Source organism: Mobula birostris, chromosome 8 (assembly GCF_030028105.1).
Source record: "Mobula birostris isolate sMobBir1 chromosome 8, sMobBir1.hap1, whole genome shotgun sequence".
Taxonomy (NCBI): domain Eukaryota; kingdom Metazoa; phylum Chordata; class Chondrichthyes; order Myliobatiformes; family Myliobatidae; genus Mobula; species Mobula birostris.
Genome location: NC_092377.1, coordinates 90,257,499 through 90,284,489, shown reverse-complemented (window position 1 = coordinate 90,284,489; position 26,991 = coordinate 90,257,499). Strand labels below are relative to the sequence as shown.

General features: G+C 41.8%; 1 protein-coding gene across 1 annotated transcript in view; it reads left to right on the top strand.

Moving 5' to 3' along the window:
* mthfd1l (methylenetetrahydrofolate dehydrogenase (NADP+ dependent) 1 like) overlaps window positions 1–26,991 on the top strand; it is a 162,490-nt gene that overhangs the window by 28,017 nt on the left and 107,482 nt on the right. The window contains exons 5-9 of the mRNA XM_072265636.1: window positions 1,366–1,484; window positions 5,347–5,447; window positions 7,734–7,870; window positions 18,074–18,176; window positions 22,901–22,998. Of these exons, the coding sequence (XP_072121737.1) occupies window positions 1,366–1,484; window positions 5,347–5,447; window positions 7,734–7,870; window positions 18,074–18,176; window positions 22,901–22,998 (558 nt within the window). The remainder of the gene's footprint in view (window positions 1–1,365; window positions 1,485–5,346; window positions 5,448–7,733; window positions 7,871–18,073; window positions 18,177–22,900; window positions 22,999–26,991) is intronic.

Genomic DNA, 26,991 nt, shown 5'->3' with positions numbered 1-26,991 from the left:
CCTACAAAGTACCCAGGACATCTTTAGGGAGCGGTGTCTCAGAAAGGCAGCGTCCATTATTAAAGACCCTCCAGCACCCAGGGCATGCTCGTTTCTCACTGTTACCATCAGATATCAGATACAGAAGCCTGAAGGCACACACTCAGCTATTCAAGAACAGCTTCTTCCTCTCTGCCATCTGATTCCTAAATGCACATTGAAGCTTTGGACACTACCTCGCTTTTTTAATATGCAGTACTTCTGTTTTTGCACATTAAAAAAAAATCTATTCAATATAGGTAATTGATTTACTTGTTTATTTATTATTATGTTTTATTATTTTTTCTCTCTGCTAGATTATATATTGTATTGAACTGCTGCTAAGTTAACAAATTTCACGTCACGATAATAATTCTGATTCTGAACATATAACATGCCAAACCTTGAAATGGATGAGCTACAGCAGCAGAAAACCACTCTGGGCTCTGCTCCTGTGGCCTTTTTATTAGGTGCATCCTTTAAAGTGGGTACAGAGTGCAGTTCCACTGTAGCTCTTCTATTCTTGTACACTTTATGCTGAGGCTGTGGAATTGCTTGTTTAAGTCTCTGAAACTACCCCACTTCTTTAAGGTGCTCCTTAAAATTTGTCCTTGTCTTTGGGCCATGTGTACCAGCAGGTCTTGTGTGATTCCATGTCAGATGTTGTCTGTTATATTCCTGAGAATGCTTTACTCTGCTGGAATCACAGTATATCAACAAATCTTTGGAAAAATGTTTCAAATGCAACAGTGGAAATGCCAAAAGCAGAACTTCCTGGTGGCCAACTATTTTAATTCCAATTCCCATTTCAATTTCCATACCAGCATATCAGTCTATGGCCGCCTTTTGTGCCATGATGAGACCACTCTCGGTGGAGGAACAACACCTCGTATCTGTCTAGCTAGCCCGCAACTTGATGGCATGAACATTGATTTCTGCTTCTGGTAATTTTCCCCCCTCCCTCTTTCCTCTTCTGTTCTCCACTCTGGCCTTTTTTTTCCCTTCTCACCTGCCACTTCATTGCCCCCTCCCCTTCCCTTTCCCCTATAGTCCTTGCTCCTCTCCTATCAGATTCCTTCTTCTCTAGCTCTTTTCCTTTCCCACCAAACTGGCCTTATCTAGTACCTTCTAGCTACCCTCCTTCCCCTCCCTCTGCATTTTTTATTCTAGTATCTTTCCCTCTTCTGTTTCAGTCCTGAAGAAGAGTCTCTGCCTGAAATATTGACTATATGTTGATTTTTATAGATGCTGCCTGACCTGATTTCCTCCAGCATTTTGTGTGTGCTGCTTTCGAATTCTGCAGGTGCTGGAAATTCTTGTGTTTATAGTGTTTTGTTTGTTTTTTAGGTTATAAATGAAATCATCAAGTTAAATGAAGACCCAAACACTCACGGCTTGGTTCTTTCCCACAACCTTGTAACCAATGCGGCTGTAGGCATGTTGAATCCTGAAAAGGATGTTGATGGGTAAGTATCCCTTCTCCAGTCCTCAGTCCTGCTTCCTCATGCTTGCCAGGAGTACTTGCGTGCTGGGAGAAATGAACAGAGGGAGTTTAGTGATACAGATTTTTAATCGTGTATGAACCATCGCGTTAGATAATGGGTTCCCAGCAGTGAGGGTGAGACATTGATTACTGCTGTTCTGCAGATATTTTGCGGGGATGTAACGCTAAGGCTGTGGTTGTGGGATGGAGGTAAGAGACTAGAGATGCTGGAGAACTTGCAGCATTGCAGGACGAGCAGCAGCGAAGGGCTGTGAAGTAAGAGACAGCAGAGTTATGGGTGAATTGGTCATTGTTGAAGATGGAAGGAGAGTTGGGGTCACAGGAGCACTGGGGATAATGCAGTCCAGAGGAGGTGGTGGCATAAATTGCTATCCGTGCACTGCAAGCTGAGATAGTCCTCCAAGGAGTTTGTCACCTTTTTAAGATTGGCAAGACATAAGCATTGCTGGCTTGATGTTCATGTTGTGCCTGTGTCTAATCACTGTGAGATGGTGACGTTTGAGTCAAACAGCCTGGAGATAAACCCTCCAGCTCAGTTTGTCCATGCTGACCAAGGTGTTCATCTAAGCTAGTTCAATTTGTGCAAGTTTGACCCATATCCCTCTGAATGTAGCTGCCCAAATGTTTTTTTTTAAATGTTGTCTTTGTAGCTTGTTCCATATATGTACCACCCTTTTGCAGGAAAAGGTTGCTGCTTGGGCCCTTTATAAAATCTTTCCCCTCTCTCCTTAATCCTGTGCCCTCTAGTATTTGATTCAATTTCCCTGGGAAAAACAGTATGTTAAAAATTAGCTTTCTTTGTCACATGTACATTGAAACACAGAGTGAGATGAATGATTGGTATCGAATCAAATCAGCATGGATTGTGCTGAGCAGCCACAAGTGTGGCTGTGCTTCCAGCGCCAATAAACAGCTCACTACCCCTGACCGTACACTTCGGAAACCAGAGCATCTAGAGGAAATCCACACTGTCACAGGGAGAACCTTTGAACTCCTTACTGACAGCTGCAGGAATTGAACAGCTGGCACTGTGAAGCAGAGTGCTAGCCATTGCCCTACCACACCACTTCTACTTGTGCTCCTCCTTGTACACCTCTATAAGGTAGTGCTGGACTATCTTGAGCTAATGTAGTGATTTTGTGAGGGTGGTCCCTGCGTGACTGCATGAGTTTAACGTGAGCACAAGAAAGTCAGTATATGCTGGAAATCCAAAGCAACGTGCACAAAAGGATGGAGGAACTCAGCAGGTCAGGCAGCATCTATGACAGCTGAGGCCCTTCTTTATGATTGAGAAGGAAAGGGGATGATGCCAGAATAAAAAGGTGAGGGAGGGGAGGGAGGCTAGCTGGAAGGTGATAGGTGAAGCCAGGTGGGTGGGAAATGTCAAGGCCTGGAGAAGGAGGAATCTGATAGAGGAGAGCAGACCATGGGAGAAAGGGAAAGAGGAGGGGACCCAGGGGGAGGTGAGAGGAGGTGAAAGGTCAGAGTTTTTATTACCCGAAAGGGAGGTTGATGTTCATGCCATCAGGTTGGAGGCTGCCCAGATGGAATATAAGGTGTTGCTCCTCCATCCTGAGCATGGCCTCATCTTGGCACAAGAGGCAGCCATGGACTGACTTGTCAGAGCAGGAACGGGAATCAGACTTAAAATGTTTGGCCACCAGAAAGTTCCGATAGTGGCGGATGGTGCGGAGGTGCTCGATGAAGTGGTTCATCCAATTTACGATGGGTCTCACCGATGTAGAGGAGGCTGCATCAGGAGCACCAGACACAATAGATGACCCCAGCAGATTCCAAGTGAAATGTTGCCTCACCTGGAAGGATTGTTTGGGGCCCTGAACGGGGATAAGGGAGGAGGTGTTACAGGCAGGTGTAGCACTTGAGTTGCTTGTAGAGATAAGTGTTGGGAGGAAGATTAGTGGGGAGGGATAAATAGACTAGGGCAGTGATCCCCAACTACCGGACCGTAAAGTATGTGCTACTGGGCCGCGAGGAAATAATATGATTTGGCGATAGGCGTCAGCTGCACCTTCCTCATTCCCTGTCACGCCCACTGTTGAACTTGAACGCAAGCGAGGTCATTACCCACACGTCATCCATGTCAGCGCGGGAAGGAGATCAACTCCCCGAGCTTGCAAATGATGGCAGGCTGAAAAGAATATTTGACATAATGTCTCTGCTGGCATTCTGGATCAAAGTCAAGGCTAAATATCCTGAGATAGCCACGAAAGCACCGAAAATGTTGCTTCCATTTCCAACATATCTCTGCAATGAATGCAACGAAAACTAAATTGCGGAATAGGCTGGACATAAGGAACCCCCTTCGAGTATCGCTGTCTCCCATCACCCCTCGATGGCACCGTCTTGTTGCAGGAAAACAAGCCCAGGGCTCCCACTGATTCAATGATATTGGTGTGTTGCAATATTTTATATGTTCATACGAGGAAAATATGCACTGTGTGTTTAATATCCAAACGTTACTTAAAATGTTATGATGCTGTTGGACTTATAATTGACTTATCACTATATTCATGCGAGGAAAATATGCACTGTGTGTTTAATATTAAACTCACATTATTTAGTATTAGCCACTTATGAGTGACCTATAGTTGACTGATCACCTAAATTCCGGTTGTGATTAACACTCCACCACCCCCCAGGGTTGCCAGCTGTCCCGTATTAGCTGGGACATCCCATATAGTGGGTTAAATTGGTTTGTCCCATACGGGACCGCCCTTGTCCCATATTTCCCCCGCTAAGGTAGAGCGTTCCTGTGAAACCTTTCGTGCCGAAATGGCGTAAAGCGAAGAAGCAATTACCATTAATTTATATGGGAAAAATTTTTGAGCGTTCCCAGACCCAAAAAATAACCTACCAAATCATACCAAATAACACATAAAACCTAAAATAACACTAACTTATAGTAAAAGTGTATGATAAATACACAGCCTATATAAAGTAGAAATAATGTATGTACAGTGTAGTTTCACTGAACAGAATCGCCAAAAACGATTTGTAGAAAAAAAAATCGGCACGTACTCTGATGCGCACGTCACGCATGCGCACACAGGTGCCCACGCAAGGCTTCATGGTCGTGGTAGTCTTTCTCGGGGTAAACATAGTAAGAAAGTCGGCAACCCTATCTCTCTCTTCCCCACCTCACCCCCCCCACCCCCACCCCCCAACCTGGTTGGCCGGCCGGTCTGCAAGAATATTGTCAATGTTAAACCGGTCTGCGGTGCAAAAAAGGTTGGGGACCCCTGGATTAGGGAATCACGGAGGGAGTGATCCCTGTGGAAAGTTGGGGGGCTGTGGCAGAGGCGTTGGTTGCTATAGATATGCTTAGTGGTCGGATCCCTCTGGAGATGGTGGAAGTTGTGGATGCGTTGGATGCAGAGGCATGAGTTTATCTCTTTATTTGTCGTGTTTCATGTACTGGCCCATGCTATTGTCATTGAATTAGTTGTTTAAGCTGCCATTTTGGTGTGTGCTCAAAACCGTTGCCTCATCCTTGATGGTGTTGAGGCTCTTTTATTGTTGAAGTGCACCCAATCAGTCAAGTGGAGAGCATTTCACCCTCTTGCTGTTTGGCCTTGGGAGTTGAGCATTCCCCAGCCATCTGCAGCCATTCTATTTAGTTGTCTCTTTATGTTTACATCGGTTGGTGTTGGAATTGTTTAATGTGGGGGGAAGCTCACTGGTTGTCTCCTTGTCAGCTGCCGCAGTGAAATTCTCTGATGTTTCCGGATTATTCTTTTTGTCATTAATTTGTTCTCCCTCTTCGTTAAAATTTTTCTCCCCACTGCTTGTTTGCCCCAAACCAGGATCACAGATGTTAATTTAGGACGATTGGTTCGTGGCAATTTCAGTGAGTGTTTTGTGCCTCCAACTGCAAGTGCAGTGATGGAACTGCTGGAGCAAGCAGGTAAGTCTGGGGTCTTTCCACTACTAAATGTTTTTTGCCTTCCACCAGTTCACAAAATACCAGCACTAAATTGTTGCAAAAACAAAAATCAGATATTTATTGTTTTGCGACAGCAATACAGTGCTGACATAACATTACTGTAAATTACAAAAATAAATAGTGCACATGAAAAGGAGTAATGAGATCATGTTTGTGGATTCCTGGACTGTTCAGAAATCCGATGGTATTGGGGAAGAAGCTGTTTCTGAATTCGTTGAATGTGGGTTTTCAGTCTCCTGTACCTCTTCCATGGTGATAGTAGTGAGGCCAAGTGGTTAAGGTGTTCATCTAGTGATCTGAAGGTCGCTAGTTCGAGCCTTGGCTGAGGCAGCGTGTTGTGTCCTTGAGCAAGGCACTTAACCACACATTGCTCTGCGACGACACTGGTGCCAAGCAGTATCGGCCCTAGTGCCCTTCCCTTAGACAACATCAGTGGCGTGGTGAGGGGAGACTTGCAGCGTGGGCAACTGCCGGTCTTCCATACGACCTTGCCCAAGCCTGCGCCCTGGAAATCTTCCAAGGCACAAATCCGTGATCTCACGAGACTAACGGATGCCTATAAAGTAATGAGACAAGGGCATTTTCAGGTAGTTTTAGGAAAGCAACAAGCCAGCACAGTGAAGAAAGAATCCCTGGAAGTTCATACTTTAGTTAGGGATTCTTTCTTCACTGTGTTGGCTTGTTGCTTCTGATGTAAAGTAAGTTCCTGCTATGTTGCTGATTTTGTTCAGCCATCTATGCTCATTGGAAGAGATGCAAAATTTTTATCTCTTTCTCTTCTCTCTCCCCCCCCCGAAAAAAAAAAATACCTGTAAGCTTACTAGGCTTCAAATGTTCCTCTTCGTATGTATACCAAATGGCATTCATTTTGCATCTTTGAAAGTAAAATAACGCAAAGTGCAAATGCTGCACAGTGTTTTCCAATTTAAAATTCTTACTTTGGGGGGAAATTGAAGGGGTAGTCAAAGAGGTGGATTATAGAGAGCATTTTGAGAAAATAATGAAAGGGATTATGTTGAAATTTCATAGTTTAAAAGCCTAGACTGCTGAAGTTGCAGTGGGCAATCATGGCTGTTCAAGACCAGAGCTGGGTACAGATCTGAGGGGCATTGCAGATTACTATTTAAACTTTCCATTGATTTCCCTACTGAAAAATTCTGTTCTCCCTGCGTATTCTGCCAGTTATCTTGATCTACACCCTCTATTTCCTAATTCTCCTGCTGATCAAAATTGTCTCTAACTGCTTTGGGTAAACTTTTCATCGTTATGAAATTGCCTTTTTAAATTTTCCCTTAAGCTTTCAGGAAAGCATTGTCAGCTACCCCATGTAATGAAAGTACTTGCCCCTTTAAAATTTGTTCTGCTGGCTCTCCAGTGCCTTTACATACTTTCTAAACTGCACTATCTAGAAGTTAGCACAGTGAGATGATTGTGGGTTAAGAAAAGTGGTTAAATTAATCAAGTTGTCTTATACAGATTCGTATACTTGGAAGAGGAAGTTCTGTAAAACTTCAAGAAAAGGGTACTGGGACAATTGCATAACTTTCTCTTGGAACCAATTATGGGCATGATGGGTGTAATGACCAGTGGCATTCAAGCAGAGTTGTAGTTTTCTTAAATACAAGAAATTCTGCACATGCTGATGTTCTCTTCTACAGTGATTCCCATGTTCTCTCATTTCTCCTTTTTGTATTGGTATATTTTTTGCTTTTGAATCTGAAATAAGCAAACTGCCTCTTTCCTTCCAGCCTCTGTCCTGTAACTACCCTTACAGAGAGAACACTGTATCAACTCAGAATAGATTGGGAAGACACCATAACGTAATCTTACCCTAGTTGTTACCCAACTCTCAATGTGATCTGACATTCTTTGATTTGCTCATTAAATGGTCATTATCCTGCACTATTGAAACTGAAAAGGTCTTCTATTTGAATGGCATCTTCCATAATACTGTCACCTCCCTATAGAGGTACTTTGTCACATTTTTAGGAAATGCCCCCAAATGGTGCCCAGTAGCTCCCTTGAGCTCTAAACTGTATTGATTTCTTCTAATCAAGCACGGTGTACACAAATGCATACCACTGCCGATCTTATAATGTCCTGGTCACAGATGCTGTTGCATTGAGATTACATTTATTTAAGGTAGCCTATTGGTTCTCTCTAATGACCATGAGGTAAAGGGATTTGCTGTGAATGTGGACCTACCAATGTCACAATTAGTTTTGTTTATATTCCACCTACCTGCAGATCTGCTCGCTGTTGGTCGGAAGGTTTTGATTATAGGAGAGGGCAGCTCACTGGAAGCGGCCCTGCAGAAGCTCGTACAGATGGAAGGGTTAGTGGCTGTGAGCTGCCTTTGGCAGAGTGCTAACGTCATGGAACTGGTAAGAGCCCTGATCCATTGTGCAGAATGACAACAGTTGAATTAAACAGTAACAATGAACAAGCAGAACATTCTGCAAATCTCATTTGTGTTAAGATTGTAAACTCAAAGTGTCAATCTAGGAATATTTAGGTTTTTACTCCCCATAAACAAAATGTTCTTCCAAGTTGAGTAAATAACTTGCATTAAGTAGTCCAGAAACAGGATGTTAGTGCCAGTGTGCTTCCATTGTTCACGCTGCACTTGTGCCTCCCTGCATTATTCTCCTCTCGTTCTAATCTCCTTTGTGTTTACATGCATTGAAATTACTTGCCTCAACCACCCTGAGGTTCCTACTGAATTCCCTTTCTGTTGTCCTGATGACCTCTATAAATGCCACTTTTTGTTTTGTCCTGCTTCCTGCTTTTTCACTTTAAATCTCTCTGTGTGATCAGCTGAATGTTTCAAAGTGGAAGGAGAACCACCCACCCTGCTCATCTTTGCCAGATGTATGATGTATTTTGCAGCAACAGTTGTTGGATCAATGCTTCTGTGATCCCAAGTTTCTTTGGACGTCAAGAATGAGGCATAAAACCTTTTGCTTAAGGCCATCTTATTGAGTGTTACAAGAACAGCGTGAGAGGGGCCGAGAGAACAAAGAAGAGAGAGAAAGAAAAAAGCAGTTGTGGTTGTCTCATACTCACCAGAGATGACAAAGTTCCAGTGGTAACAACTAACCCATAAAATGGCCAATTTCAAATGGTGTGACACCTGTTACATAAAGCTAAGAGGCTTCTAGAAGAATGCAGAAGCAACTGTACCATAATTGCTGGAAAATTCACTGAACATTTACATGTGTAAAAGTGATAATATATTTAAAAAACGAGCAAGCAAAGGAAAGTTAAACTACAAGAAAAATAGCATTTACACACCCTAACCAACACCCCTAAATATTCTTTTTGCATTCTCTCCATTTTCTCTATTAAAACAGGGAGGCTAGAACTTGACGTACTGCTCTCAGAAATGGCCTGTCTGAATTTGGTTCACATTAACTTTACTGCTACTAGGTTTTTTTAATAGCTTATTAATCTTGTTGCTATTTCTAAATGTTTGCTGTGCTTGCACTCACAGAATTGTGGAATTATAACGTCACAGTCTTTGCCAGCTCCCCACAGAGCAAGCTACAGTTAAACTCTTAATCCATTAACCCACTGTTTGGGAATCCCAGTGGTTTGCCATCTGGCTCACCAGGTTTTCTTTCTCGTGCTCACATTAAACTGGCTGGGATCCTTAGAAAATTTATCTTAATTTGTAACATAATACAAAAAATTTGAATTAAGTCCGCCTTGGATAGTGAATTGGAGTAATATCCCATAAACTGATAACTTCTAGTCCAAACTAGAAGTCTCAAGTTCCCACGTTTTTGAAGTTTTGCGTTAATTGGTCCCATTCATTGCTCTTTCCAAAGCTCTGAAAATCACTGTTATTCAGGTGCTTTCAATCTAATACCTCAAACTTTAGCTTTATTTGCCACGTGTACATCGAAACATACAATTAAGTGTGTTGTTTGCTTCAAATCAAATTGGTGAGGAATGTGATGGGTAGCCCATAAGTGCTGCCACGATTCTGGTGTTAACAATAGACAATAGGTGCAGGAGTAGGCCATTTGGCCCTTCGAGCCAGCACTGCCATTCAATGTGATCATGGCTGATCATCCACAATCAGTACCCTGGCCCTGCCTTCTCCCCATATCCCTTGACTCCGCTATCTTTAAGAGCTCTACCTAACTCTTTCTTGAAAGAATCCACAGAATTGATCTCCACTGCCTTCTGAGGCAGAGCATTCCACAGATCCACAACCCTCTGTGTGAAAAAGTTTTTCCTCAACTCCATTCTAAATGGCCTACTCCTTATTCTTTAAACTGTGGCCTCTGGCTCTGGACTCACCCAACATCGGGAACATGTTTCCTGCCTCTAGCGTGTCCAATCCCTTAATAATCTTATGTGTTTCAATCAGATCCCCTCTCATCCTTCCAAATTCCAGTGTATACAAGCCAGTCGCTCCAATCTTTCAACATATGACATTCCCGCCATCCCTGGAATTAACCCAGTGAACCTACACTGCACTCCTCCCATAGCAAGAATGTCCTTCCTCAAATTTGGAGACCAAAACTGCACACAATACTCCAGGTGCGGTCTCACCAGGGCCTTGTACAACTGCAGAAGGACCTCTTTGCTCCTATACTCAACTCCCCTTGTTATGAAGGCCAACATGCCATTAGCTTTCTTCACTGCCTGCTGTACCTGCATGCTTACTTTCAGTGACTGATGAACAAGGACACCCAGATCTCATTGTACTTCCCCTTTTCCTAACTTGACATCATTCAGATAGTAATCTGCCTTCCTGTTCTTGCCACCAAAGTGGATAACCTCACATTTATCCACATTAAACTGCATCTGCCATGCATGTGCCCACTCACCCAACCTGTCCAAGTCACCCTGTATTCTCATAACATCCTCCTCATGTTTCACAGTGTCACCCTGCTTTGTGACATCTGCAAATTTGCTAATGTTACTTTTATTCCCTTCATCTAAATCATTAATGTCTTTTGTAAATAGCTGTGATCCCAGCACCGAGCCTTGCGGTACCCCGCTAGTCACTGCCTGCCAGTCTGAAAAGGACCCGTTAATCCCTACTGTTTGTCTCCTGTCTGCCAACCAATTTTCTATCCATGTCAGTATCCTACCCCCAATACCATGTGCTCTAATTTTGCTCACTAACCTTCTATGTGAGACCGTATCAAAGGCTTTCTGAAAGTCTAGGTACACTATATTCATTGGCTTTCCCATGTCCATTTTCATAGTTACATCCTCAAAAAATTCCAGAAGATTAGTCAAACATGATTTCCCCTTCGTAAATCCATGCTGACTCGGACCTATCCTGTTACTGCTATCCAAATATGCTGCTATTTCATCTTTTATAATTGACTCCAGCATCTTCCCCACCACTGATGTCAGACTAACTGGTCTATAATTGCCTGTTTTCTCTCTCCCTCCTTTCTTAAAAAGTGGGATAACATTAGCTACCCTCCAATCCGCAGGAACTGATCCTGAATCTATAGAACATTGGAAAATGATTACCAATGCGCCGACGATTTCTAGAGCCACCTCCTTAAGTGCCCTGGGATGCAGACCATCAGGTCCTGGGGACTTATCAGCCTTCAGTTCCATCAGTTTACCCAACACCATTTTGTGCCTGATGCGAATTTCCTTCAGTTCCTCTGTTACCCTAGGTCCTCTGGCCACTATTACATTTGGGAGATTGTTTGTGTCTTCCCTAGTGAAGACAGATTCAAAGTACTTGTTCAGCTCATCTGCCATAATAATTTCACCTGTTTCTGTCTTCAAGGGCCCAACTTTGGTCTTAATTAATTTTTTCCTTTTCACATACCTAAAGAAGCTTTTACTATCCTCCTTTATATTCTTGGCTAGCTTACCTTTGTACCTCATCTTCTCCCCCGTATTGCCTTTTTAGTTATCTTCTGTTGCTCCTTAGAAGTCTCCCAATCCTCTGGCTTCCCGCTCATCCTTGCTATGTTATACTTCCTCTCTATTATTTTTATACTGTCCTTGACTTCCCTTGTCATCCACGGTCGCCCCTTACTCCCCGTAGAATCTTTCTTCCTCTTCTAACATAGTGTATTCACAATTTACTAACCCTAACTGTGTGTCTTTGGAATATGGGAGGAAACCGGAGCACTCAGAGAAAGCCTACATGGTCATGTTGAGAAGATACAGACTCCTTACAAGCAGTGGTGGAAATTGAGAGCCCCAATCTTACAGCTGGCTTTGTAAAGCATTACGTTGCTCTCTATGCTTCTGTGATACCCCCTATGCTACTGTGCTGGATCTCCGTTCTTCTAGATTTAGTTTGCATTTAATTTGAGACCACCTTATCAGATTGTAATTTCTTGCATTTTTAAATTCATTTGGCAATTTTATACCCCTACAGAAAGCCTGACTGTATAGGAAGCTCTAATCACCCTCTTTGTGGACAGTGACAATCTGAATTGTTAATTTGTGGACTGTAGTACAAAAGTTGGCTGTTGTGGGACCCACCTTCTTCACTCTGAGTAGCAAACTTCAGCTCTGCTCTTAGCTTTGCGTCCATCTATTTATGTAATTCATTAATTAGCCCCAACCTTGCAAGTTCTGACTTGTGGTTACTCTGGTGTATGGTATTAGAAAGACTTTTGAAATTCAAAGAAAGTGCATCGCTTCAAAGAATACAATGTGAATCCATAAGATGTGCTTTTTGAAATTTATACAGACTATATGGTGTTGATTCCTGGGAGCTTGTGTACTTTGTTTACAAACCCCATTTCCAGAAAATTTGCGATATTTTCCAAAATGCAATAAAAACAAAAATCTGTGATATGTTAATTCAGGTAACCTTTATTTAACTGACAAAAGTACAAAGAAAAGATTTTCAATAGTTTTACTGACCAACTTAATAGTATTTTGTAAACATACACAAATTTAGAATTTGATGGCTGCAACACACTCAACAAAAGTTGGGACAGAGTTAAAATAAGATTGAAAAGTGCACAGAATATTCAAGTAACACCGGTTTGGAAGACTCCACGTTAAGCAGGCTAATTGGTAGCAGGTGAGGTATCATGACTGGGTATAAAAGTAGCGTCCATCAAAGGCTCAGTCTTTGCAAGCAAGGATGGGTCGTGGCTCACCCCTTTGTGCCAAAATTCGTGAGAGAATTGTGAGTCAGTTCAAAAGGAACATTTCTCAACGCAAGATTGCAGAGAATTTAGGTCTTTCAACATCTACTGTACATAATATTGTGAAAAGATTCAGAGAATTCAGAGACATCTCGGTGCGTAAAGGGCAAGGTCGGAAACCACTGTTGAATGTGCGTGATCTTCGAGTCCTCAGGCGGCACTGCCTAAGAAACCGTCATGCTACTGTGACAATTATAGCCACCTGGGCTTGGGAGTACTTCAGAAAACCATTGTCACTCGGCACAGTCCGTCGCTGCATCCAGAAATGCAACTTGAAACTGTATTACGCAAGGAGGAAGCCATACATCAACTCTATGCAGAAATGCCAGTGAGTTCTCTGGGCCCGGGCTCATCTCAGATGGACCGAAAGACTGTGGAACCGTGTGCTGTGGTCAGATGAGTCCACATTTCAGCTAGTTTTTGGAAAAAACGGGCGTCGAATTCTCCGTGCCAAAGATGAAAACGACCATCCAGATTATTAGCAACGAAAGGTGCAAAAGCCAGCATCTGTGATGGTATGGGGGTGCATCAGTGCCCACGGCATGGGTGAGTTGCATGTATGTGAAGGTACCATTGATTCTGAGGCGTATATGAGGATTTTAGAGAGACGTATGTTGCCATCAAGGCGACGTCTCTTCCCGGGACGTCCATGCTTATTTCAGCAGGACAATGCCAGACCACATTCTGCATGGGCTACAACAGTGTGGCTTTGTAGACACAGAGTGCGTGTGCTTGACTGGCCTACTGCCAGTCCAGATCTATCTCCTATTGAAAATGTATGGCGCATCATGAAGAGGAGAATCAGACAACGGAGACCACAGACTGTTGAGCAGCTGAAGTCTTATATCAAGCAAGAATGGACAAAATTTCCAATTGCAAATCTACTACAATTAGTATCCTCAGTTCCAAAACAATTAAAAAGTGTTATTAAAAGGAAAGGTGACGTAACACAATGGTAAACATGCCTCTGTCCCAACTTTTGTTGAGTGTGTTGCAGCCATCAAATTCTAAATTTGTGTATGTTTACAAAATACATTTAAGTTGGTCAGTAAAACTATTGAAAATCTTTTCTTTGTACTTTTGTCAGTTAAATAAAGGTTCACGTGAATTAACATATCACAGATTTTTGTTTTTATTGCATTTTGGAAAATATCCCAACTTTTCTGGAAATGGGGTTTGTACTAGGGAGCTTTTTTCCCAGTACAGGTCGATCTTCACTAATCCGACTACCTGTAATCCGGTTCCTTCGATAATCCACATTGATTTCAAATTTTCTGCACAACTGTAATTTAAAATTTTCCGGGCCACCATACCAATCTGCGCATTGTTTTGGTTGCACTAGATCTGTTCATGTGTTGGTGCACTCTTGTAAGCACAGACAGGCGATTCCTGCTTGTTTTCCTGTATTTATTAATATCATTTGCGTGAGGCGTGGCTGCCCAGCACCTGCCCATCTCACCTGCCAGCGGCGGGGGAACTGGCGTGTGCTGGGTGGGCCCGCCTTCTCGCCCACCTGCCGGCAGTCGCGCACTGCCCTCGGCGGTGCCCGGCCGGCGCTCCGTTCTCTTCTGCCTACGACCTCAGATCAAACGTGGTGACCCGCTGAATTTAAGCATATTACTAAGTGGAGGAAAAGAAACTGAACGAGGATTCCCTCAGTAACTGCGAGTGCAATGTAGTCTTTGGGGTAACTGCAAGTCTGTGTCCTTGCTATTGCTTAGCTCACGCTTGAGTGCTGACAGTGGGTGCACTTTATTTTTTGCTGGTGGGGAGGGGGGATTGTTGCTTGCTGCCGCTTACATGCGGGAGGGAGGGGAGCGAGGGGGGGGACTTAGGGGTTCTAACATTTAACTGTCATTCATTCTGTTGGGCGCTCCTCTGTTTTCGTAGATGGTTGCGAAGAAAAAGCATTTCAGGATGTATATTGTATATATTTCTCTGACATTAAATGGGCCTCTGAATCCTTTGGTATTTTAAAGGTATGATGAGGCGGTTAGCTATTGCTTAATGTGGTCCTTCTGTAATTCGGCATTTTCACTAATCCAGCACTCCTCAGGTCCCAATGGTGCCGGATTATAGAAGGTCGAATACAACTGGAGTTCAGTTGCCTGATGTTATCTGCCTTGTTAACTATCCTTCAGTCCTTGAGCTGCACTTTCTAGAAATTATTAAATAAAATCAATCTTGCCCCTCTGGTCTCTTTTCCTTTCCCTAGGTTATTCCAATATATAGATGCAATATGTTCAAATCAGTCAATTTTTTTTGGCATTTGATTCATTGATTTAATATAACTATTCTGATTGCTACTTATGCCCACCCAATCTCCCTGATAAATATTGATACAATATATTGCAAACATGTTACAGTAATTAGGAACACTGCTGGCTGTTCAATAAAATCATGGCTGATGTGATTGGAACTTTGGGTCCACGTTTTTCCTTTAAATAAGAGGCTGTTATAGTAATCAAGATATTGTTTCACCAAAACCTCATATAACTGAAGGATAATCTCCCTACTTTTGTATTCAGTTCCCAGAGCAGTAACTTTTACCTTGTTAACTTTCCCATGTTAACTTGCTTTTAGCTTTTCGAATAACCTGCTGTACCCATTTGTAAACTAGTACACCCACACCTCTCGGCAATCTCTCAACATTTAGATAATGCTCTTTACCCTTGACAAAATGGACCGACCGTTTCATATTTTGTCAGTACACTGCCAGATCCTTGCCATTTGCTCAGCTAGCCATATCTCTATGGTCCCATTGTGTCCTTTTCACAACTCTCCTTTCTATCTTTTTGTCATCTTCAGCACCTTCATCAGAGTCATTTAGATTGTTTAAAAAGTTGATGCCTCAGCACTGAAATGTGGTAGACTGTGAGTTGCTTGCCAACTAGAAAATGACCCAGTTATGCCTTTTGTTTTCTGTTAGCCAGCCAATGGCCAATGTTCTGTTCATATCCAAATGTGCTTTCTATGTTGCCAGTTTTTATTTCCTACAGTAACCTGTACCATATCAAATGCCTTCTGAGAAATTAAGGATAAATACATTGGTTCCCCTTTATCCACAGTACCTGTTACTACTGCAATAAACTCCAATTAGTCAGTCAAACATGTTTCCCTTTCACAAAACCATGTTGACTTTTCATGGCATCGATTTTTGTTTCGAAGTGCCCTGTTATATATTTTTAATAGTTTCTAACTCTTTGTCAATAATAAACCTTGAGCTAATTGGCCTGTTGGTTTCTCTTTCGTCTCCCTTCCTTTCTGAAGCAAATGTTACATCTGCTATTTTCCAATATTATGGAACCTTTCAAGAGTCTGAGGGATTTTGGAAAATTAAAACAATGAATCAACTAACTCGTAAGCCACTTCTTTCAAGGCATGTGGAGTATTGTCACAAAATTTGAAGTTGTCCAACAATTACTTAGTACCATATCTGTGGTGATGATTTTGCTGCATTACTCCATCCTTTCCTATTCTGGATAGATATCCAAATCCTGGATATAGTAGAAGTTTATTTCCTTTGGTCTTGACGATGGAAAAATATAAAATACCTGTGTAATTTGTCTACCATTCTCCCTTCTTCACCCTCCACCCCCTACCATCAGCGAGAAGATTCAAAATCTAAAAGCACGTACCACCAGTCTCAAGGTCAGCTTCAGTTCCATTGTTATAAGACTATTGAATGGTCACTAATGGATATGATGAACTCGATCTCCCGATCTACCTCATTATGGCCTTCATCCTTATTTTCTGCACTTGCACTTTTTCTGTAACTGTAACACTGTGCATTCTGTTATTGTTTTTCTCTTGTTTTAACTTCGTGCACTAATGTGATCTGTATGGATGGCATGGAAAACAAGGTTCACGTGACAATAATAAACCAATTTTCCATGTCCTTATTTTCCATTGTTAATTCCTCAGACTCTTTCTATAGCGTGAACATTTCCTTAGTAACCATTTTAAATGTCTAGAAAATTTTACTTGCATTTCTACTAACTTTATTTTGTAATATTTTTCTTTATCATTTTAATCAATTTTGCTTTATACAGTATATGTTCAAACTTTGCACAGTTGCTTTTCTCATGTATTTTTAATTTTTTAGTTAGCCACGGAAGCTGCTTCCACCAGGTGGAATTTTTTTAGAATATATTTATTAAAGGAAATCTTCCGGGATACCCAGACATCTCCATAATGTTTAAATTGGCTGGTCTCTTACCTAATTAGTTAGTTCTGCTCTAGTGTCGTTCATTGTTAACATTTATATTTTAAAATGTGACATTTGTTCATATTGTTGTAGTCTTCAAACTGAAAGTAAAGTCAGGCAATCAATATTTATGCCATTTGCTATTACTTGCTGCAAATTATTCTGTCCATTACTTTGTAGTCTTTTCTTCCTTTCATTGATTCTCTCCCATGCTGTCCAGTTACTGATATAGCTATCAAGATCAACATGGATGTGCAGTACAACTGAGTTTTTTTTTTACCCTGTATTTTTCCTGATGTCGTCTTGGTAATTGGTTTATTCTATTGTAAGGGAGTTTCGATTTTTATGTTACTGCGAAGGCTAATTGAAATGGCGTCTTTGTTATGTTAATCTGGGGAATGCGGCTTTGTTGTGTTAAGCGCTGAGAAAGTTTGCGCTAGCAGCTTATTGTGGTTTAGAGGGTGATAAGAAATACGTTATTAACCAATTGGGATAGTTGTTATGGTTTTGGTGTATTTGAAGATACCGTATGCGCGGGGTTTTGGGGGAGAAGGCGGGAGAGCGAGACAGAGGATGGACGAGGTGCTGTGAGTCCACTAACGGGGTCGGACCCCGAGCGGGACGTTCGGCGAGGAGACGGAGACGGACTCGTGTGGAGCGTCTGGTCGACCACCGTTGTTGGTCCTAGGCGGCCGGTCAAGGTGGTCCGAGGGGGTCGCAGGGTGAAGAAGAAGGTCCTTGAGCTCCAACGGTTTTTGTGCACGAAGAGATTGAACTTTGATAAGTGTGGCGCCTTTTATTTTCCTTTTATATTTTATTCTCTTTTAATTATATAGTTCCAGTAATATCTATAAACTGTATATCATTTAATTGTATCTGGTGTATTGTCTGTTATTTGGGCGGGGAGGGGTACATCACACGGCATCCACACAAACTTAATTATCCAGTTTGGCGCGGCCGAGGCTGTTTCCCTAGACGACAGCGAGCCGAGCGACCCTGAGGGTGGCCAGGGGGGCTACACTATTTTAAGAAATTTGTATTTAAAATGTTTTCCCACAGATCAACAGCCCAGAGAAAGCTATTTATTTTTTTGAACCTATCCTGTTCCTAACTCTTCTTATGTTGATTTATCTGACCTTGAGTCTATCCATTACAGTGTTTTTTTTCAAACAATACAAATTCTCTCAAGTGATTTGAGGTACTTTGTTTCATTTGATTGTTAGGTCAACCAGACTGATGTTGTAGTGGTGACCAGTCCTCCACCTGAAGGCCATAAAGATGATTGGCTGAGAGCTGACACGACCATAATCGCATATGATTTACCAGGTAAGATTGGATTTCAGAAGGGATGTATAACCATTGTTTGAAAGTGCAGTTAGAACATGGAACAGCTCAGTATAGGCCCTTCAGCCCATAATGTTGTGCTGACTTTTTAACGTGCTCTCAGATTAATCTCACCCTCCCTTCCCACAAGGCTTTTGATTTTTCTTTGATCCATGTGCCTATCTCAGAGTCTCTTAAATGTCCCTAGTATATCTGTCTTTAACACCACCACCCCCTGACAGTTGACTAAAAGTAGTTCTGTAGGTAAGTGGTCTTGTGTTTTTTCAGCTACCAAAATCTGGGACATCCCCAAAGCAATTTACAACCAGTCAGGTACTTTTGAAATTATATTACCTGTTATGCAATAAACCTAGTCGCCAATTTGCACAGGGAGCTCCAGCAATGAAATAAAGTCCACATAATCTGTTTTAATGATATTGGATAATTGGATCAATGTTCTTAAGGACACCAGAAATAATTTGCCTACTTTGTAACACTGCAAAATGAACAGAATATTGTGGATATGGCTTTGATTTAACATTTCATCTGAAATTTGAATTGTGCTCCCAGCTCTCCATAGGAGTGCCAGTTGTGATTGCACAATATCTTCTAAGTGGGAAGCGTTCTTCTACAAGTTTTTTTTGCTGTAGTGGGCAACTCTATAATTTTATAATATATTGGGAGAAGTGCAAATAGGTTACTATGTAGAGGTATTTCACTTGATCATTAAGGTAATATCACTTATGTTGTCGATTATGTTCCCAACCCAATGACAAACTGGAGGGGTAAGAAAAACAATGACAGACTGGAAAAACTTGATAATGCAGCATTCCAAGTTTGTGCATGCACAAAATGTGGCATTTCAAGATGAAAAAAAGACATTAATAACCCAGCATCTTCTCTCAGAGTTGATAATGTTGATTGCCACTGCCTTCGTTCTGATCTAATTTCTGTTCCTGTAGCAGTGATAGAATGGAGGAGCACTGTTGTTCCTGGATGAACCAGCCTGTAGCTGCTCCTGCAGCATGTTAAATGGCTTCATTTAGGCTGCAGCGACTATTATATTGACAGTACAGTCCCAGCAATATCTACACAAAGCAGCAGCATGTTACTCCTCCCTAATACACCCACACAGGAGAGCCATCTCACACTGGTTAATGACTTGTACTTATTTACTAGCATAAAGCTCTCTGGGAATTTGCTCTTAAGCAGAATGCAGGAGATGCTGCTTAGGACAACTGTTAGTTAAGCTCTAGAGCTGAATTTTGACGAGAGTATTCTCTCGCTTGGTCTCCATACTGCTCGTTTATGCCTCACTGCTGAATCAACTCCTCCAACTCTGGGGGGGGGGGGGGCTGCCCATGAGTGTTGAAATTCCCATATACAGTGTTGTAACTATGAGCTTAGCCTTGTCTTGTGCTGTTGGCAATCACTGGCATCTCCATTCTCAAAGCCAACAATTGTTGGTATTTTCTAGACTTGCCTTGCACTAGGTTCATTCAGGGACCTATGGCTTCCTTCCAGAATTGACCTTTTACAACTTCAGAGTCCTTGAAGCTGCCCATCATTCATGCCAGCAGCTTGCTGAAGGTGTAGCTGAAATATATTTCCTTGAAGGTGGCAATGATGGTAGGTTAGGGGGTGGTGGAGTAGATGGGTGTGATGAAGGCTTGCATCTGGCAGAAGGATTGCAAATTAGAGTTGGTGATATCTAGAGTGTGAACAGGTTTTTGGGTAGCTTTGTGACTTGGATTGAGAATGCTTATGGGTGAGAGCTGTTCTCTTCACTCTCTCGACTCTGGGTGGAGGGGTGATCTAAATGCAAGTAGCTGCTGAGAAAATGTCCAGTGTCTCCTTGGCCTTTAGGTTCAGCTTTCCTTGAAAGCCCTGTCATTGGTTGTGGTGCTATGAGTGGGAGATGTGGGGGGGTGGGGTGGGCTTTGACTTTATCTCCATTATGTTTCTAGTGGAGACCCATCCCCTCCCTTAGTTAATGCAGGATGGAGGGGATAATTGACACTTTTCTCAGTGTCCTTGAGAACATCAGGAAGTATGAGTTTCCTATACAATGGTGCTGGATCCTTCACCAGTTAAGGAAATGTTTCAAATGATCAAATCAGTTCTCATCTGTCTGCAAGTTTCTCCGTAGCTGAGCCCTCATCTTCTCTCAAATCCTCTTTGCACTCTTGGTGATTGCTTGGCTTAGTGGCATGTGGTGGTGACTCTGACCCTCCACACCCAAGGGTTTTGTATTCTCTTGAATTGCTCCTCATGGGTAATGTTGTGACTCTCCACTTTAACCGTTACCTAGGAGTCTTAAACTTGCACATTCGATTCAAAGATGCCCAGAATGAGTGGAGCTAAACCCAATAAATGCCATACAGCAGACTTCCCCATACTTGCATCGCCAAGGTTTATAGCACGCACTTCCACATTCAGTGAGAGTGCTTACTTGGTAACTTTTGACCAGGATTTGATTAATCTTGGAAGCCATTTACCAGACATTCTGGCACTTAATTTTCTTGTGTACACTTATTTCACATTAAGTAGTGACGCATTCTAGGAAGTTGGCAGGAGGAAAGTACGTAATTGATCGAGCTTTCACTAATGCAAAATGTAAATTAGCTCTGAGTGTTTGGACTTGATTTTTGAACTCCTTATGCGTTTTATTTTCCTTTTGATGCAAAGTAAAGTATTTCCAGGATGGATTTTATTTGAACCATTTCAAACCATGGGGCTTTGTGATGCAATATTCTGTCTACATGAAGAATTTCATGTCTGGGTTCGTCTTGAACCCACGGCCTTTGGTTCTGAGCCAAGAATATTGTTAGTAAGCCACGGCTGAAATTGCATCAACTGTTGACAAGTGGGTAGTAGTTTGTGAGGTGGTGCTTTCTTCCACTGTCTGCACTGAGATTCTGTGTATTTTCAGTGCTATCAAAGCATATCTTTCTTGTTTCTCCTCCATTTAGAGTGGGCCTGGGGATCCCCATGACACTGTGGGAATGTTGCCCATTTTCAGGGATTTTGAGAACACGCTTGAATCATTTCCTCTTGTCCAACTAATGATCTCTTTAAAAACGACAGATTAATAGGTAATGCCTGTTTTGGAAGTCTTGTGCGCACATGCCAAGAATACAAATTTGACCCCGATGCGCAAGCGATGTAATCAGAGACTATATTGATTAGATGCTGAAGATGATTTGTTAATTTGTTCGGAGGCGGCACAGTAGCACGGCGGTTAGCATAATGATATTACAGTGCCAGTGACCTTGGTTCAGATCCCCCCACTGACTGTATGGAGGTGTACATTTTTCCTGTGACTGTGTGGGTTTCCTCCAGGTGCTCTAGCTACCTCTGCACACCCCAAAGACATAGGAGTTAGTAGGTTACTTGGTCCCGGGGGTGCAATTGGGTGGCATTGCCTCATTTGGCCAGAAGGGCCTATTATCTTGATGTAAGTCTCTAAAATTAAAAATAAATCCTGCCAGTGGATTTGGGAGATTGTTGGAGTAAATGCACTAGTCCTGTTTCTCCTATGTTCAGACCTACCTACTGTAGGTAGTTCATACCTCAAACATACAAGAGGGCAGGGATCAGTGCTGTTTGGTGGACCATAAACTGGTTTTGAGATCTTGATTTTCAAACCATGGCAAAAGATTATGCTGGTGCACTGAAGACAGTAGTTGGTTTCTTCACTATCTCCCCTTTAAAATAAACCCCTGAGATGTGCTAAGTAGTTTGTTTGCAGGGTCTTGCACAGCATTTTTGGAGGGTAATGTTGTTCAGCTTGGATGAATTGGTACAACATCTTTATTTTGTGAATGTTAAGTGTAAGGCCTATCCTTTCAAGCAAGTCAACAATGACTTGGAGCTTTGTATTTGTACACAAACACAAGTGTCATCTCCATGTTGAATCTGTTGTGAGCTTGGTTTGAGAGTGGAGGCAATGCATTTCTTCTTTCCTATTTGACCCTGACTAAGGTTTATCCTTCAGTGTGTTTTAAATGACCAATCTGTAGAAGTTTGTCTATGCTATATTTAAAGTATTTTTAAAAAATATTTGGTATGTTTGGTTTCAAATGTCATGATAAAAGGCTTTGTGTAAATGAAAATTATTATTATTTGTCTGAGTTTCTGACCTGAAACAAGATGCAAGACTATTCAGTGTCTTTGATACTTAGATTTGAAAGCTAGAAACTTGAATTTTGGTGGTGGTTCATTTTTTTTTTGTTAGTAAATTCAACCATGTGACAAATTGCTGGGTTTCAACCTGAAGGGCAATGACCATTTCTTTCCTTTCCCCTGCTTGACCCACTCAGTTCCTTCTCCAGATTGTGCATTGTACCAGATTTCAGCATCTGCAGTTTTGTGCGTCTCCTGTGACAAAATAGTAATGTGTAGTGTTGAACAGGAATGCTGGAAGATGATGGAGAAACTCAGTGGGTCAGAATCTAGAATTAGCAGTCTCTCGTGTCTCCATAGTACTATCATCTAACTGTCTTGAAGTTCTCTGGGTTGGACTTCACCAGATGCTGGAAATCTTGAGCAATACACAAAATGCTGGCAGAACTCAGCAAGTCAGACAGCATCTATGGAGAGGAATAAACAGTGGACATTTGGACTGAGATTATTTCGATTTGTTCAGTTAAAGACTTGGGAAGCACTTTTTTTTTTGATATTCTTTGTATCTGACTGAACTGTTCTGTGTTTTGTCCCTGCTGCAGCTTTTAGCTCAAGCCCCAACTGTCATGGTTTCCAGCACAATGAACCTGGATTATCATACGATGGAATTGGGCTCTTGACGGGAGCTCTGCGGATCAAGGTAGGGAAGAGTTTGGCTTTCCAGTTCCTGGGGTGGGGGGGGGGGGGGCGCGGCAGTTTGCCTGAAGCCTCCCTTTATTATCAGAAGCCTGAAGAATGTTGTCCATGAATGTGAAGACTGTACTTGTCAAATCTGTTGCAAGGTATCCTTGTCTAACTGGGAACCTGCCATAATTTTGTATCCCTCTATCAAATCTCCACTCATTCTCCTGCACTCCAGGGACTAAAGTCCGAACCTATTTAACATTTCCTTATAACTTGGGTCCTCAAGTCCTGGATGCATCCTTATACATTTTCTCATTACTCTTTCAGTCTTGTACCTTTTCTGTCGGTTGGTGACCAGAACTGTACGCATTGCTCCACATTAGGCCTGTTTTGCCACTTCAACATATCATTCAAACTCCATTACTCAGTACTTACAGTTGTAAAGGCCAATATGCCAAAAACTCTTTTTTGAGACCCTGTATACAGTAACATGTGAATTTCTTGGGCACATGTAAATCATTAGGGTGCCTAAGACTTCAGCACAGTCCTGTATTTGTCACTGTGGAGTGGAGAGCAGATTTGTAAAACTGATGGGAGTAAGGATGTTGGGAATGGCAAAGGCCAGAGTGCTGTGGGGAAGGATGTGGGGCAGGTGGCAAAGAAGTGCCGGGGGTGGGTGATGGTGGGGGTGCAGACACAGAAAGCCTTGAGACACCAGGCAAGGTATTTTGATTCCAACAATTGGTTTATTGGCTATTACAGCATGTACCTCTGGTGCGTCCCGCTCCTTCCCCTCTCTCAGAATCAGGTTTATCAATCACTCACATAAGACCATAAGACAGAGGAGCAGAATCAGGCTATTTGGCCCATCAAGTCTGCTCTGCCATTTCATCAATTCACCTATTTTCCTCTTGGACCCAATCTCTTGCCTTCTCCACGTATTCCTTCATGCCCTGAACTATCAAAAATCTATCAACCTCTGCCTTAAATATACATAAGGACTGGGCCTCCACAGCTGCCTGTAGCAAAGAATTCCACAAATTCACCACTCGGCCAAAGAATTTCCCCCTTCATCTCCATTCTAAAAGGACGCCTCTGTAATTCCCTTTACTCCACTTGTAATATTGATGCATCTGACTTTAGCTTTTCTTTCTAAATTTCAGGGTGATTTGGATCATATAATGATCACTTTCCCCTAAGGGTTCTTTTACCTTAAGCTCTCTAATCAATTTTGGTTAATCCACGTCACTGATATAGAAACAACAATGGACCCAATACCAATCCTTGTGGTATGTCACTCAGAGAGGCAACCATCTAGTACCACTCTCTGGCTTCTCCCATAAAGCCATGTCAAATCCAATTTACTACCTCATCACAAATGCCAAGCGACTGAACCTTCCTGACCAATCTCCCATGTGAGACCTTGTCAGGGGCCTTGCTATGAGAGATGTATGAGATCCTAAGGGAAATTGAACCAGGTAGGTGTTGAGGTATTTGAGACTCTCCCGTTACTGTAAGCAAGGAGACGCAATTAGATTAGGTGCTGGTCATTTCAATCTGCAGTGTGCAGTAATTTTTTTCAAAGTAAATTTATTATCAAAGTACATATATATCACCATATATACCTTGAGATTCATTTTCTTTCCAGTACTCACAGCAAACACAAAGAAACAATAGAATCTATGAAAAACCGCACGAGAAGGCAAACAACCAGTGTGCAAAAGATGATAACCTGCAAATACAAAAAGACAAAAAATAATAATAAATAACTAATAAATATTGAGAACAGGAGACGAGTCCTTGAAAGTAAGTCAGTAGGTTGTGGGTGAGTGAAGTTATCCCCTCTGTTTTTAGAGCCTGATGAGGTTCAGGGTTAATCACTGTTCCTGAACCCGGTGATGCGAGTCCAGACACTCCTGTACCACCTTCCTGATGACAACACCAACAAGAGAGCATGATCTTATCACAGTGGTTGATGAATTCCTGGAATTACTTCCTTGTTGAGGAAGATCATTAGGGGTATTTAAAGAGCAGGTAGATATGCTTTTTAAAGATTAAGGAATGGTGGACCCCAAAGAACTGGCACAAGAAGTATGAAGGCCTTGGGCAAATCAGGCATGATCGTATCAAACAGCAGAATGGTCTACTATTTTCTTGTGTAATAATTTTCTTCTACCAAAGTGCCATGTAGATCAATATCTTTAGCGTCCATGTTTTTAAAAAGTTCAGTCAGATTCACTAGACCAAATCCATGCCTGATTCCTTAATGATCGATGCTTTCTGATGAAGTTTAATTGTCAGTTAATGCATGGTTTCCACTTGTTTGTCCAATAGTGTTCTTCTGCTAACTGTCCTGTAACTGAATGGTTCCCCCTCTTATTGTTGTACTAACATGTTAACACTGTTACAATTCTCCAGTACCATGCCTCTAGCAAAAAAGAATTAGAACTTCTCTGAACAGCTGGAATACATTTTATGCAGGCCTAGTAATTACATTATTTTCAAAGAAACACTGGTATTTCCTGTTTATTTCATGAAGTTTCAGGCGCTTATTTGTTTGCATTGATCCCCCTAGTTTGTGAAGAAAGCTCGAATTGTTCATTACAAACTCAACCTCCACAGGCAGACTACATTTTTCTGGGCTCCAGTAGGCCCTGCTTTTTCATTACCTGAAACTTGAGAGCATGTATTATCAAGAATTTATGTTACCCCGATTTACCCTTTTTATATTTTGCTTTATTTTCCACTTTTTATTTCTTTCCATTGCTCTAAGGCTAAAGTTCTTCATGGTTTGACAAGGGAATGTGGCGGTGATGTTTCTCCTAATTGTGTGTTTGGAGCTAAAGGCCTCAGTCTGCAAATGATGGCTTGGGCATTCACCGTTCAGAAGACGGTTGATCTTGCGTATACAGAGACTGATCCACCACAGAAATGATTGATCTTTTACATTTAAGAAATCAAGGGGTATATAGGATAAGTACTGGAAAGTGATGCTGAAGAAAAAGATGACCATAATTTTGGATAGTGAAGCACATGAGGGGCCTACTGGTTCCTGTTTATCTTTTTCAACTTGTTTCCAGTGTCTCTTTGTCAGATTGTATATTTGAATTGTAAAACAAAAAAAAAAAATGCCCTTCTGCAATTGTACATTTTATTCTGGTTTACATTTGTCCTTTTATATAAACTTATTAAACCTAGTTAGCATCGCAACCATCAAATTGCTTTTCTAATAATTAAACCCTCCACTCATGTAGGTTCAAGTTCAAATTCAGGATTGCAACCAGCTCACAGTTCTCCCAAAATCCACCTGTCAGGGTAATGTTTTAAGCCAAGACTGTGAATCAATATTTTGTCCCCTATGCATACATCTAAAATACTCCTGACATTAATCCAAGACTTTCTAGCCACAAATTCAGACCGCTGGTTGTGTCAGACATTTCCCAAGGAATGAGTCTAACTTCTGACAGTCTCCAGCACTCTGCTGTTCAAATACAGCCAAGTCTGAATATACTTGGTAACTGCAGAAAGTGTAATACAAGTGTATATATCTATTGTTTTCCTCGGGATGCTTGACATCTAATTCAGTGCCGTGTTTTTGTTTGGATATTTTTGCTCTTCCATTTCCCTTATACTCCCAGCAGTGCCATGTCTTTTTTCTTCCTGTTCACCTTATGTTTAGAAGCGGCTGATTCTACTTCTGTTACCATTGCTCATCGCATCTCTTTCTGTTCCCCTGTGTATTTTGTTAATTCTCTTCCATCTTGACTCAAACTTTGCAACAAGGAAGGAAATAAATCAAACTGCAGTGGGACCCTAGTGGGTCAGGCAGCATTTGTGGAATGAGAAGATCAGCATTTGTGGAGTGAGAAGATGGGTGACGTGTTGTATTAAGATCCTGCCTTAGGACAGAATTTTTTCTTTTGCTCCTGATTTTAGATCTGCACCTCTTGTCTTTTTAGGACATCATCTGGCATTGACTTTTCCTTTTTGTCTAACTGTGTTCTTAGCT